Consider the following 13,239-nt stretch of genomic DNA (forward strand, 5'->3'; position numbering starts at 1 on the left):
GGTTTCAGCGGCACCGCGTTAGCGGGTGTTGGGTGGGCGTGCTGCGCGCCGGCTGGGTGGTCTGCTTCGTCTCTTGAAAGCCGCGCCGTGAAACCAAGTAAAGGACGTGTAAGAACATGACCCGTTTCTGGGTCTGGTAACTGGAGATGTTTTTTCTAGCCAAGTTTAGACTCATTCTTTATTTATTTTCTCCCCACCTTTCACTTCTCGGTCCCCCCGGACAGTCTGGAGGAGGACGCCAGCAATAACTGGCCGTGCCGAAAGACGAGCTACACTCAATTAATTTTTCTGGGGCAGGCCGTGCCCCGCGCTCTCCCAGCTGGCCGGCAGCACGACGCCGTCCTGCTCCCGGGAAGGGACCCTGGGAAGGGCCGTGCAGCCGGCGTCGGGGTGGGACGGGCTGGGTGCCAGGGATGAGCCGGGGGTCCGGGCACGGGGAAGGGCGATGGGCGCATGGTGCTCGCGGCGCTGCCGAACTGGGGGCTGGTTTGGCTGCAGCAAGGGGGGTGATGGGGGAGGAAGGAAAAACCAGTCAGCCTGCTAAAAAGCAATGCGTCTGTGGGAAGATGGAGGGGGTGTTTTATACATGAGCTGTGTAAGGCAAGCTTGGCTAATCGATAATTAAGTGGGAATGTTGTAACCATCTATAAATGTCCAGAGCGTTTGGCTCTCAAGGGGGTGAGTGTGGTTTTGCTGGCACAGAAGTGAGCCGGGACGTGCTTGTCGGAGGCAGCAGCGTCACCCAGCGAAGGGACCACCAGTGCCCGCCTGAGTGACCGCGCCGGGGGTGGCATGGGGCGACGGGACCTGGTTCAGAAGTAAGGAAGGTGTGATTCAGAAAAAGGAAGCCAGAGGGAAATACCAAGCGATTAAGCTCTCTGGCCACCAGAAAGCTGTTTAGTGATAAAGTCCCAGAACACAAAACTTTTGAAACAAGCCTGGACTCACCACTAGAAAATCAGATAAAAGATCAGTTCTCCGGCATCTTTGGGTACGTCCGAGAAGATGCTTCAGCCAGTCAGTCCCATTTTCACCTGAGCCATGCAGGCTGTCCGCCAGCTTCACTCACCTGCAGCCGCGGTGCTCGGCCATGCCACGGGCACTCGCTTGGCTTCTCCTCTCACCTTCACTCATAGAAATAAGTCCCACAGCACCCGGCAGTTCCCTATAAGCCAGAAATCTGTGGGCTGCAAGGGTTAACAGCACTGAAAAGGAAAAGCAATATAATGAGGGGATTAGATGTCATTGATATTAGCATGTTAATCATTAATCAACCTTATCTTTTTCATGTGTCTGGACAAAAAAAAAAAAAAAAGAGCTTTTTGTCTGCCCAGAAAGAAACGTTAGACCCTCAGGAGGTTTATTGAACAAAGAGAGGGCTGAGAGCCGGAGCGGGGTGGGCAGGAGGGCAGCGGCCGGCCGGTGCCCAGGGTGCAGGAGCCGGCCCCGTGGGCTGCTCTGCGGAGGTCCCCCTCTGCCGCCTGGGACGCCCGTTCTCACCCTTTCCTCTCTTTGTAGTTGTCCTGTATTCAGCCGTGGTTCTCCTAAAACTTATTCTGGAGAGGGCAGAAGCATTGGCTTGGATTAACTGGGGTTTGGAGACTGTGACCGCTGGCTGTTGGGACGCTTTTAGCCATTAAATCCCTCCTTTTCGGTGGCCGCGCCACCCTCTCCTGCATTTGGAAGTCTGTTGGGCCGTTCAACATTTAGGAAATAATTAGTCAGGCTTGTTCAAGAAATGATGTGTGGTTCCAGCTATTTTTGTCAAGGGAAAATTTCCGTGCCGGGCTTGGTGATGAGAGCCATGGAGCCACGCGGCGTAGCCAAGGTTGTACCAGAATAACCACTTAGATGTGTAGGAAGCACACAAATAAATGTTAAAATCCTGGATTAAAAATGACATAAATGCTCTGGCTGTAGCCCAGGGCAGGAAACGTCTCTTGGAAATACAAACATTTCCTGCCAAACCATGAAGAGGAACAAAACTTTCACATGGCAGGAAATCACAGATGTGTAAAGCTACAGGCAGAGGCTCCCAGAAAAGGCATGAATGTAAACTCCAGCCCTTTCCTGTGTTTTAAAGGATCTTTACTGCACAAGATTAATGTAGGCCGGAGTGATTCATGTGTTTATCTTAGAAGCACAAGGAGCCTCTATCTCCTCTAACATGAAGTGCACCAATACCAGCAAAATCATGTATTTGTCTTTGTGAGCAATCGTGTTCTCGCTGGACACAAAAATGCAAATAATCCCAGTAGAGTTTAAATGTTAAAACCATTATCAGATGAATTTTTTAGAGAGGGAACAGATCAAATATAAACAAACATCTCACCGGCAATCAGCTCTCTTTGATTAAAGGAGCTCGGAATTAATTAGAACCAGAAGCCTGTTCTGTCGCCAGGTTATAAATTAATTGATGATTACGCAGAGATTATTTTTAAATGCGCCTGTCATTTTACAGCTGCATCCAGCTGTGAGCGGAGAAGATAAGGTTGGCCGTGTCCTTAGATGGCTCCCAGGGAGCATCGGAGCCCGTCGGGCACCCAGATGTCCCTGTGCGATGCCCCAGCCAGGCTGGGGACGTTTCTCTTACTCCATGCTGAGACGAGGAACTCAAACAAACGCGACTCCAGCGCAGGCAAATCTGCATGGGGGCTGAGAGCCCTTGCTCTTGGCCACGCTAGCGGCAGCCGGGAAAGCCCTGCGGCTCCTTGCTGGCGTGTGGGGGGCGAGGAGGACATCGCTGGACATCGCTGTCCTCCTGACAGCACGGCCGGGGCGATAGGAGCGGGAACAGATTTGCTGGACCTCGGGCAGGGCTGCTGGGGAGCAAAGAGCAGCCTCTGGCTCAGAAAAGTCTGTTGCCCTCTCGTTTCCACCCATGCCTAGCTCCGAGCCCGAGCAGTGCTCTTACACCCACATCAGCCACTCCTGTTACCGGATCATTTCTTGTAACTCAGAAAGCTGGGAAAAAAAACCTTCACAGCATGTTTCTTTCTGTGTTTAAGTATTACCCTTTGTTTTATGGCCATCTTGGAAAGGAGCGGAGCAGCAGGTCCCACATGAGAGGTCGGAGAAACCGGCGCTGGTTTATCCAGCAGGTCAGACAGTCTTAACAGACAAAAGCAGCAATTGCTTTCTGTTGGAGGAGGATGCTCGTGGGTGAACCGAGCATAGGTCACCCCACTGCTGCGAATGCAGTGGCTGTGCCTGCACGATGGCTTTTGGCCAGACCTCATCAGCGATGGGTGGAACCACCCTGTTCAGGACAAACGCACGCAGCCCACGGGATGCTCATCATGGTAAATGTCATAAAATTAATACTTTTCCTCGTGCCTGTTTCTCTGGATCTGACACTGGGTGGGTCTGCAAGTTCCCCAAATTCAGCCCAAGCAGGTGTCAAGCAGGTGATGGGTCTGGTTCTTCGCTCTGGCCAAGGCACTTTAGCAAACACGACTGTTCCCTACAAGTGTCTCGGGCTTTAAATAACCAGCGAGGGCAAGGAATTAAGGTAAAGCGTTCAGCTGGCCCAAGAACAAATATGTACAAACCGTCCGTGGATGCCGTTTCTCTGGGAACGGGACAAAGGTTTCCAGCCAGCGGGAAGGGATGGAGCGGGCTGGAGGTCAGCCTTGTGTCCCGGGAGCAGCCAGCACGGGGGACCGCGCTTGGTGGGGCTGTGAGAGGGGCGATGGCTGGGGGGGACCGAGGGGCCAACCCCCCTGCACCAGGGACGTGCTGGGGCAGATCCCAGACACTCGGTGCCCTCTTCTCCTGCTGCCGTTTGCGGTGCTCCGGGCTCGTTATCCAGGGTCTGGTTGTATTTCTAGTTGCCTCAAGATTAATTGGCAATTAAATGTTATATTCTTGCTTTGAGTAGGGAAATGAAATTATTCACGGTGCTGCATGTAGCTGAATTTGTCCGCAAGGGATACGTACTAGAAATAATTGCAGCAAATTCCAATTTTCTCTGTCATTTGAGCATGTAAGTCTGTATCCAAGTGTCAAGACAGGGAGGTGCTGCTGAGCGAGTCATTAAGGGCCCTTTATTTACTGCTAATTAGCAACAGCTGTCAATGGAAAACGGGTGCTTGGGAAAGGCTTCCCCGTTTTATTAAATGTAGGCGAAATGAGCGTTACACATTTTAACCTTACGGAGAAACAGGCTCTCGATGACATGGGCTGGCAGAGGTTGTTGAGGCGTCCCCATGTCGGCCCTTCGGACTGAGCGGGTTGATGCAAATGCCAGCGCCGAGCGGTGACGGTGCTGTGCAGGTCCCCTGCGCCGCGCCCAGACGCCGGCCCACCCCGGCCCACCCACGCCGGGTCGGCACAGCGGCTCCGTGACAACCTGGGCAATGGGAGACAAAAACCGTAATAACCAGCAGGCAGATGGAGCAGGAAAGGCACGTTTCCTCGCCCCGACGAGAACAGCGGGGTTTCCTTATTGCGGTGCCGCGTGCTTTTTATGTGGATGACCTTGGTTTGACTAGCGGCGGTGGGAGATGCTTCTCCTCCAGCGATGGGAGACGCTTCTCCTCCCTCCTTCTTGGTAACGGCTGGGTAGATTTAAGTTTTAGAAAGCGTAAATCGCAATGGACCTCGGTGCCCAGCGCAAGCGGTTAGGAGGGTACAAGAATCTGCTTCTCCTCTGCCTTGGGTGTGGGCGTGCAGGCACGGGGCTCCCTGTGCGGGCACCCAAGGGACCCGCGGCTGCAGCCTGGGCTCCTCTGCCAGCAGCCTCTTGCCAACACCTCCGATAGCAGCCTGGCAGGGAGGAGGCAAAGCCCAATCCCAACAACAAAATATTAACCCTTACTTAACTTTTTGGAAAACTCTCCAGAATACAGCAAAGGCATATTTTTTCCATGCAGAAGAAAGACCTTCGGCAGAGAGGAGGTTGGCCTTGAGATGCTAAAAATGGGGAAAGCAAGGACAAAAATGAAGAAAGGGCGCTTTACCGTGGCTGGAGGAATAACTGCGGCCGCTGCAGTCGTGCGCTGGGGGTCCTGCCTGGATTCACTTTCCCTCGGTCTTGAAATAGAGGAGGGCTCAGCGCTGCTGCCGAGCACTGGTACCCTGCCTAATCTTCACGTTAAAAAAAGGCAAACCAAGCAAAGACTGCGGAGATGGGACAGGGCTGGCTGCTCAAGCCTGATTGCTCCTTGCAGGGTTGGCTGTGGGGTGCTCTGGAGACGGCATGTTTAAAGCGGTTTTGGATTTTGGAGAGGAAGGCAGGGATCACGTTCAGCGACTCATTTCAGCAGAGCTGGCTTCTTCTCCCCCTCCTTGCACTCATGAGAAGGAAGGGGAAGACAACGCAGAGCGCAGGGAGAGCCCTGGCTCTGCCGCAGCTCTTCAGAAATGAGAATTTCTCTCTGTGGGATCCAGAGACTCTAAAAAAATGGATAATCCCTCTGACCCTTTTAGAGAGCACTGGCATTTTCCTCCCTCTGCTCTGTAATCCCCAGGCTGGATGCTCCGGGGGTGCCGGTGGGAGCTCCGTGAGAGCGCTGGGGCTGAGCCAGACGTGCCGAGAGCAGCCGGGCTGAGACCTGAAAACCGGCGGGATCTTTTTGGGCTTTTCTCCCTGTTTTCCAAGCTGCGGCCGTGTCGGTGCCTGCCCCTGCAGGCAAACCTGGCAGCTGAGCGTCCATCGCACGTATGCTGCCCAGCGGCCACGGCTCTCGTGCTGCCTGCGATGAAATGTGCTGCCTGGGCCAGCGCTCGTTCCCAGGGGAGCGCACCGCGGGCCCCGGAGCAGGACCCTGGGATAATATTTGTTAAATTCGGCGCTGGCTCGGAGAGCATCCCGAAGGCCAGAGGTCAGCAGCTTAATTCTCTGGTTTTGCTAGCTCAGCTCTAAGCTCAACCTTTCCTTGTTTTTACAAAACCTGTTCCAGGAAGTTTATTTTTCCCGAGCATAAAAGTAAATGCTTAGGTCTGTATGGCAGAAGCTTAGATGAAATTTAAAGCGACTTCCACGCCAACTTAAAAAAACAACCAAAAAAAAGTGGGGGTTTTCAGTTTCTAATGTGCTGACTTCGCCTGGATTTTAAAAGCCCTGCTTTAAGCTATTTCTTTAGACTAAAATTTGGCATAGACTTGAACACTGGAGCATATGTTCAAATTAAGTGTTAGGATTATATATAAAAAAATTGTTAATAGAAAAAAATAACAGTAAAAGGATTAAATGAAAATTGGGACAATTCTGGAGGGACCCTCTCTGAAGAGCTGACAAATTCAGTGCTTATTACAGCTTCCCTTGCCCGAGACCAAATTCCAGGGAGGAATCATGAGCTCAGCCAAGATTTTCAGACCTGAGCTTGACCCCGCACTCGTCCACGCTGAGACGCTACATCAGACCGAAGCACGGCCCAATCTGGAAAAATGAGGAGCGCTCAGCAACTCCCATTGGCTTCATTTTTTTAAAATGCTTCGGAAACCCGGCGTCCTGCTGCGGGGTCTCGTGTGAGGTCAGCAGAGTCGTTGCAGCAATGCCTCCGGCCAAGGGTGCTGGCTCTTCTCCTCCCTCCGCTAAGCCCATCCCAGATTTTATTCCGCAGTCGGCTCATACCTTTGCAGATAACGTGGTGTACAGAGAGAAACAACTCCCGGCAGGAGACCGATGGGCTTATTTATGCCTGTGTACGGCTCCGAGTACTGCAGGTACGGGAATTTCCATGCCAGCACTCAGGGTGCTGACCCGTTGGAAAGGGATCAGAAAAGAGCTAACCCATCACCGCAGGTCCTGGAAAGCTGCTTTCCCGTGGGAGGCTCCAGAAGCCTAGCCTTTACAGCTCTTTCAAGGGAAGGCAGGAGGCAATTTGGTTGCGATCCATAAATAGCTTTCTAGGAAGACCATTGCGATAAGCAGAAGGCTCGCGAACAGGAACGAGCCCAGCAAGGTACAGCGGCAGCGGGCTAAAAATACCGAGGCTCTCGGCGGGGGTCTGCCTCAGCACGACGTCCCCCCAGGAGCATTGCCCCGGCACTGCAGCCCTGACCCTCCCAAGCGCCGGTGACATTCCCATCCATCCATGCAGTATTTTTAACTGAGTTCTTCTAAACGCCGTGGAGTTTTTACTGCTGTTACACTTGCTCCATGCAATGCAGTGGATAACTAACCCCCCCGGAGCACGCCAGCCCCTGTCCGTGCCTGCTGGGAGCCGTCGCTCTGTTCTCCATCTCTCCTACTGAATATCGCTTCCAAACCCAGCAACTCAAAACACCACGAGTTTATAAATCCCGCGGGAAGCACGTGTCGGGCAGGCGGGGGTTACCCAGCGGTCGTGCCCTGGTGAAGAGTAAATGATTGCCGAATGCTGCGCGGGGGGAGATGGCTGAGACCCGTGTGCTAAGCCGCAGCTGGGCACCAGTGCGTTTTAAGGCACAGCTCAGCTGGTGCACCCCGGTGTTGCCGTCACCAGCTGTTGGGGGCAGGAGCAGCGGTTCTCCAGGCGGACGTGCCCTCAGGCTTCTCCCTCATCAGACACCCCAGAGGTGTTTTAGGATCCCTGCTTGAGACATCCCTGGCCTGCAGCACATGCGAACGGGAATACACGTATTCCTGTGCTCGAATGTCCCGATGCGAAAGGGCTCGGAGGGTTCAGAGGACACCGCGCGGAGCCGCAGAGCTGCTCTCAGGGGAGACGGTCCCTGAGACCCCCATGGAGCATCGCACGACTCAACTGTTCCCTTTTCCCCACCGGCTCTGCTGCTGTTCCGTGATGTGGCTGCTCTTGCAGCAGGTCTGGAGATGTGCACCGCTCCCGGCCCGGCCCTCTCTGGGCTTTACAGCAATTTCTCATCCGCTCTGCTCAACTAGCAGGAAAAATCCGCATCGTCCCCCCAGCGCCCAGGGGGTTGGACCAAACCCCAGCCCGGGAACATGACGTGGGGCCAGGATCGGGCGCTTGGTCCCGGTCCGTCAGCAGCTGTTGGATCCGACAGCGCCGGCAGGCAGGAGCTTCTGTGTTAAATGGTTTCTTCAGGGCACAGAGACACTATTGCCGGGCAGAAACAGCTGTTGCTCGGGAGGAAGAGAGGAAATACCTCCACTGAAATAGAGAATTAATTTTAGACCCGTATAGTGACTCCTTACTGACAGGCTGGGGCAGGGGTGAGGGCTGTGATTGAAATCCCAAACGGGGCGAAAAGTCTCTGTTCTGCATCTGCTGCGGCCTTTGCGTTAACCGCTGCGGGTCGGCTCGTCCCCTCGGGAGTCGGGGCAGCAGCCTTCCCCTGAGCAAAGCCTTCTGTTTGCAGAGGGGAGGTGGCGAGGGGCGACGGTCAGCGAGAGCTCCCCCGGCTCGGTCCCGGTGTTTCCCCAGCAGAAACTTGTCCTGAGAAAGAGAAAAGCCCGTTTTCTTGCCCCGTTTCTGTGTCTGCTCAGTGCAGTCCCGGGCGGAGGGTGCCCCGCAAGAGGCAGCGCAGGGGGACCAGGGGACGCCAGCCCTGCGCATCCGCCCCAGGGAGCGTCGACTCTGCCCTTTTTCAGAGAAGAGCTGTCATTTATTTTAATCACTTGTACGGGAGGTAAAATTAGACAGAGCTGATGTAATTTAAATGAGTCTTGCACAACTGGGTGAGACACTGGAGGCTCAATGAGGCACACACGTGTTTTGATATAAAATAGAAAAGGAGAAAATTAAAAATGAAGGCAAGCTGACTATATGTGCTTATAAACGCTGCGTATTTGGCGAGGGGTCTCTGCGGCTGTAAGAAAGCCGAGCTGCAGCCTGTTTGAGCCCGGTCTGGCTGGCGATGGAGCTGGCAGCCGCCGGGGCTGATTTCTGTCCCCCCCACGCCATCCCGCGGGGTGCACAGCGCCGAGCTTTGCACGGCACCATGGTTTGCACGCGGTGGCAGGTGCGAGGGCGTTTTGGGGTGCTGGGATGTTCCGCCCTGTCGCACCCCAAGGGCAAGGTCTCTTTGGGGCGGCGCTCGCATCTCCCCCCCGCTGCAAACCAAACTCCCCGACGTGTCGCTCCCAGCCCCGGAGAGGGATTTGTGATTTCCAGACTGTTTGCAGAGAGGAAACGGTTTCTGCAAACAGTTTGCTCAGCCCGCGAGTGACTCAGCCGGGGCGGCCGGGCTGCGACCCACGGCCACCGCTGCCACTGCTGCAGCTGGTCCCGGCGCTGCCCCCCCAGCGGGGCCGGGCGCAGGCGCTGGAGCAGCGGTTCCCAAAGCAAAGCCCATCCTCGCAGCAACGCCGAGGTTGTTTTGAGGTTTGCGAGACACCTGCAGGAAGCGAACCAGCCGATGCGGGTTCTCGAAAGAAGCTAAACACAATGCAAAGAAAAATGGATTATCGCCTTTCTGCCGCCTTCTGCTGGCGTTGTGGGGAAGGTCTGGGGACTGGGAGGAGACGGCACTGCGGGGAGGTTTGTCACCTCTCCCAGGCCTCCAGCATTGACCCTCCTCCCCAGGAGCGAGCCCCGGGCTCAGCTCCGCTCCCCCCTATGGTTTCGCCACGCTGGGAAGATGCTGCAGAACTGTAGACAGCAGCGCAGGCGTTATTTCTGCTGGCAATGAGAAATAACGAGGATGCTCGGTACCCAGATGCGGGTGGGCTCTGCGTTTGGTGAGGTCTGTCTTTGTCTCTGCCAACCGCACGCCAATTTTCGCATCAAACGCCTGATAACCGTGCCCGCCACACCGGCAATAACGCTGTCCTTGCCCTCTCGCCTCCCCTCCAGGCTTCGTCTGTGAGCGCGACCGCTTGACGTTCGGCTTCTGCCAGACCCTGCGGGTCCTGGGAAGGTGCCACCTCCCGACGGTCCACCTCCAGTGCTGCCGAAGCTGCCGCCAGCACGGGCACCGCGCGGGGCCCGACCGGGACCGTGGGGACGAGCGGGCCTCCAGGAGGTGACAGGACCGTCCCCGAGGGCAAGAAGCACCAGGACCCGCGGCGGCTCCCGGAGCAGCGTGGCAGCAGCGGAGGGAGCTGGGTCACAGCCAGGACTTGCGGCTCTGCCTCGTCCCGCGGCAGCGCCGGACGGTGCCACCCGCGAGCCGCGCGGTGCTCTTTCAAAACACGGGGAAGGCTTGATTTCTTTTATTTGTGCTACACTATAACGGTGCTCAAACCATCGGTCTGAAAAATAAGGTCTGGGCGTGGGCTGGGTGTGCAGGTCCCGCTGGTCCTGCGGGAGATGCCGGGGCAGCCGGGACCCTCCGTCAGGGTCACGCTGCCACTGGGAGACCAGCGGGGAAACATTTTGGGGAAGGGAAACCAAAAGCAGCAATAATTCGGGGGAGACCTCTCAGAAATGCTTATGGTGCTATCATTTGACATTTTCAGCCTCTTCATGGTGTTGGCAGGCCAGCACGAAACTCTTGACTTTTATTATTATTTTTATATATATGAGGTGAGCATCTAGCATTCCACCAGTACAGCCGACCATTTGGATTAGGTTTTTTTTCCTTAAGGGACTTGAAGCTGGCAACCCATTTCTGTAATTTTCATTAAAATGTTTACGCACTGAAGCTCAATAGCCGTAATTTAAGAAATGGAGACAGGGCAGAGGAAAAAGTGTCGGCTTTAGTTACCCCCGTGAGTCCGGGGCTCGCGGTACGTGCGTGCGAAGGCTCCGTACCCTCGTCTGCCTGCTGCTGGCTTCGTGTGCCAAAGGCGTTGCCCTTGTCACTCTGGGGCAGGGGGGATGGCCAGGGACACCAAGGCACGAGTGAAATGACCCTTTGGTTTTGGAGTCCAACCGTGCATTCCCTTGCACGTACTTGTGAAGGAGAGGGAAAGCTGCTCTGGCCCCGGTGGTGGGCAGCATCCCCGTCGCTGCTTCCTTCCTCGTGAGCAGCCAAGTCCTTACCTGGATTTCTGTATGCAGTTACGGCGTAGCAATTTAATGGTTGGTTAAGGTGTTTTTCTGTGTTCTTACAAGCTAAAAACCTTTTTTTCCTGCTTATATAGATTCACCTCTGTTAAGGTTAGTTGATTCTTTTAACTAGAATATCCGATATTGTACAAGGAGCGGCACTCGGCCGGCACAGCCCTTACCGCCCGGTCCGGGAGTGTCGTGTGTTAATCGCTCCCTGTCTTAGGGAGGATTTGCTGTTAGGTTGGTCCCCAGAGGAGGGTCCGGAGCATTTTGGTAGGAATTCCTTTCCGTGTGGCCCTTCCGGCTATAGAGGATGCCCAAAAACTGGGAGACCATGAAGGCAATCCTACTTGCATTGAACGGAGAACGGCTGGAGCCCCGCATGGGCCAGGCCGCGCGTGCAATGCGGTCACACAGCCCGGGGCGCGTTTCTTTGTCACCTGTGCTGTCGGGAGCAATGTTCAGTCTCCTAACAAGGGAAATTCCTGCGTGTAATTTGTATGTAAAACACAAGCCATGATTTCACTATTTGTGTTTTATTCCTTTCCAACGTGGTGTAAATTTTTATGTTTCAAGAGCCTGTGTGCAGTCCTGTTTTCCTTCTCACCGGCACCATCCGTCCCATGCTTTCATCACGCTCCCAGGTTTTGCTAAGGGATAGCCACTCAATGTGTTGGGGTTTAATGGCTATAGCTCACGAGTGTGTTAAATTAAACAGTTACTGAAGGAAATGGTAGGGTTTCATATTTTCTCTTCCCCTTGGGGAATTTGGGGGATTTTTCACTGAAAGCGCAGTTAAGTGGAGATGGTTTAGGTACTGGCAACAGCAGGGACTCTCTTAGCTGCAGCAGAAAGAGGCAATCAGTTTGCATCTGAAAATCACTTAAGGCTGCCGTTTGCAGCTGGGATTTGCGTGATTAACACGTGATTAACACGTCGGTGGGGTAAATGCTGGCAGCCCGCTGGTGACTCGCAGGTCAAAAGGCTTCAGCCCCTGCGTTGTGTTGATGCCTACTCCGGTTTTGCAAATCAATTCATTTCAGCGCTAACCCAGCCTGGCGAGCCTCTCCTGCGGTGCCCGTCCATGCGCAGGGTCTCATCCGCAGCCAGGACAGGGGCACGGGATAATCCCTCCCGCGGGAGACCCAGCCGAACCCATTGCACCATCCGGGCGACGGTGTTTGGAACGCCGGAGAAGCGATTGCAGCCGAGGGGAAGACCGTAACGGCAGCTGCTGGTTCATAAATGCCTGGCCAAACGTAAACCTGTGGGAACAGGCTGATGAAACAGGCCCTAAGTCAAAGGCGCTGAGCTTCTGCGAGAGCTCCGTGCACCGCGTGCTGCACAGCAGGCAGGTTTTCTTGTGAGCCCGGCCGTGTTTCATGCCCCCTCGAGCGGAGCCGGTCCCTGAGCAACCCCAGCCGGCACAGCCACAGCTGCCGGGGCGCGGGAGGGGATCCACGGCCAGAGCACGATGCCCACCCGCGCCTTCGTGTCCCCGCGGCCCCGACCGGGTTGGGTCTCTGCAGCACAGGAAACGGCAGCAGCCAGGGAAAACCTTTCTGTTTCAAGAAGGGCCAACCCCGACGCGTCCGAAGCCTCGGGGTTTGGAGAGCAGAGGCGGGTGCCCTGGCTCCGCGATGACTTTCAGCTGTCACAACACAGCGGCGGGGCCGGGGCGTCCTTCTGGGAAGGGCTGAGCCGAGCCGGTTCCCAAGTGCTCTGACTGGGAGCAGCAGGAATTAATGTAAACCAAAAGCGTGGCCAGCCCCCAAGCCCAACGGCTCCCAAACTGCCGAGGTTCCTGGTGGGCGCTGGGGCCGGAGAAGTTTGCATTGCAGTGTGGGAATCTCTACTGGAAGGGCGTTTCATCTGATTTTTAGCCACATAATAACCCAGGCCTTCTACAAGCACATAAATTGCATTATAAGTAATAATCACCCACATTTTGCTTAAATACCTGCAACGTTTTCTTTCAATGAGACACCTACAGCTTGGAAAATGGACTGCAACTGTAAATGAAAAACTCTCCAGAATTGGTGCAGTTCTGACTCTCTGGTCGTGCCGTCGCGAGCTCTGACACGTCTGACGGCAAAATCTGCTTTAAGGCACGGGGACGCAGGAGCACGTGCGTGCAGAGCTCCCCGCTTCCTCTCGCAGCAAAGCCAGCCCCTTCCCAGGAGCAGATCTGGATATCTGCTTGCTCAGCTTTGTTAGTATCCATGTGTTCACTTGCTCCTTGTAACCAAGGATCTAACTAGAAATGCCTTTTGTTCCTCTTTTAAAGATGGTTTTATTAATGTGTCGACACAAGGAGGATGTTACTTCAGAAATCACTGCTGCAAGTAGTGTGGAAAGGAAAGCAGGAAAGTAATTATGAATCAAAAGATGTTTG

At 54.7% G+C, this 13,239-nt stretch overlaps 1 protein-coding gene across 2 annotated transcripts in view; it reads left to right on the forward strand.

Moving 5' to 3' along the window:
- The window catches only part of ADAMTS7 (ADAM metallopeptidase with thrombospondin type 1 motif 7), a 51,897-nt gene extending 40,341 nt beyond the window's left edge, over positions 1 to 11,556 (forward strand). Inside the window, exon 24 of one of the 2 annotated variants that reach the window (XM_075506479.1) lies at positions 9,705 to 11,556. In XM_075506479.1, coding sequence (XP_075362594.1) covers positions 9,705 to 9,877 — 173 coding nt within the window. In that variant the 3' untranslated portion in view covers positions 9,878 to 11,556. The remainder of the gene's footprint in view (positions 1 to 9,704) is intronic. The other variant, XM_075506480.1, reaches the window with a different exon arrangement.
- Positions 11,557 to 13,239: the final 1,683 nt, after the last annotated feature.

The sequence above is a fragment of the Mycteria americana genome, chromosome 6 (assembly GCF_035582795.1).
Source record: "Mycteria americana isolate JAX WOST 10 ecotype Jacksonville Zoo and Gardens chromosome 6, USCA_MyAme_1.0, whole genome shotgun sequence".
Taxonomy (NCBI): domain Eukaryota; kingdom Metazoa; phylum Chordata; class Aves; order Ciconiiformes; family Ciconiidae; genus Mycteria; species Mycteria americana.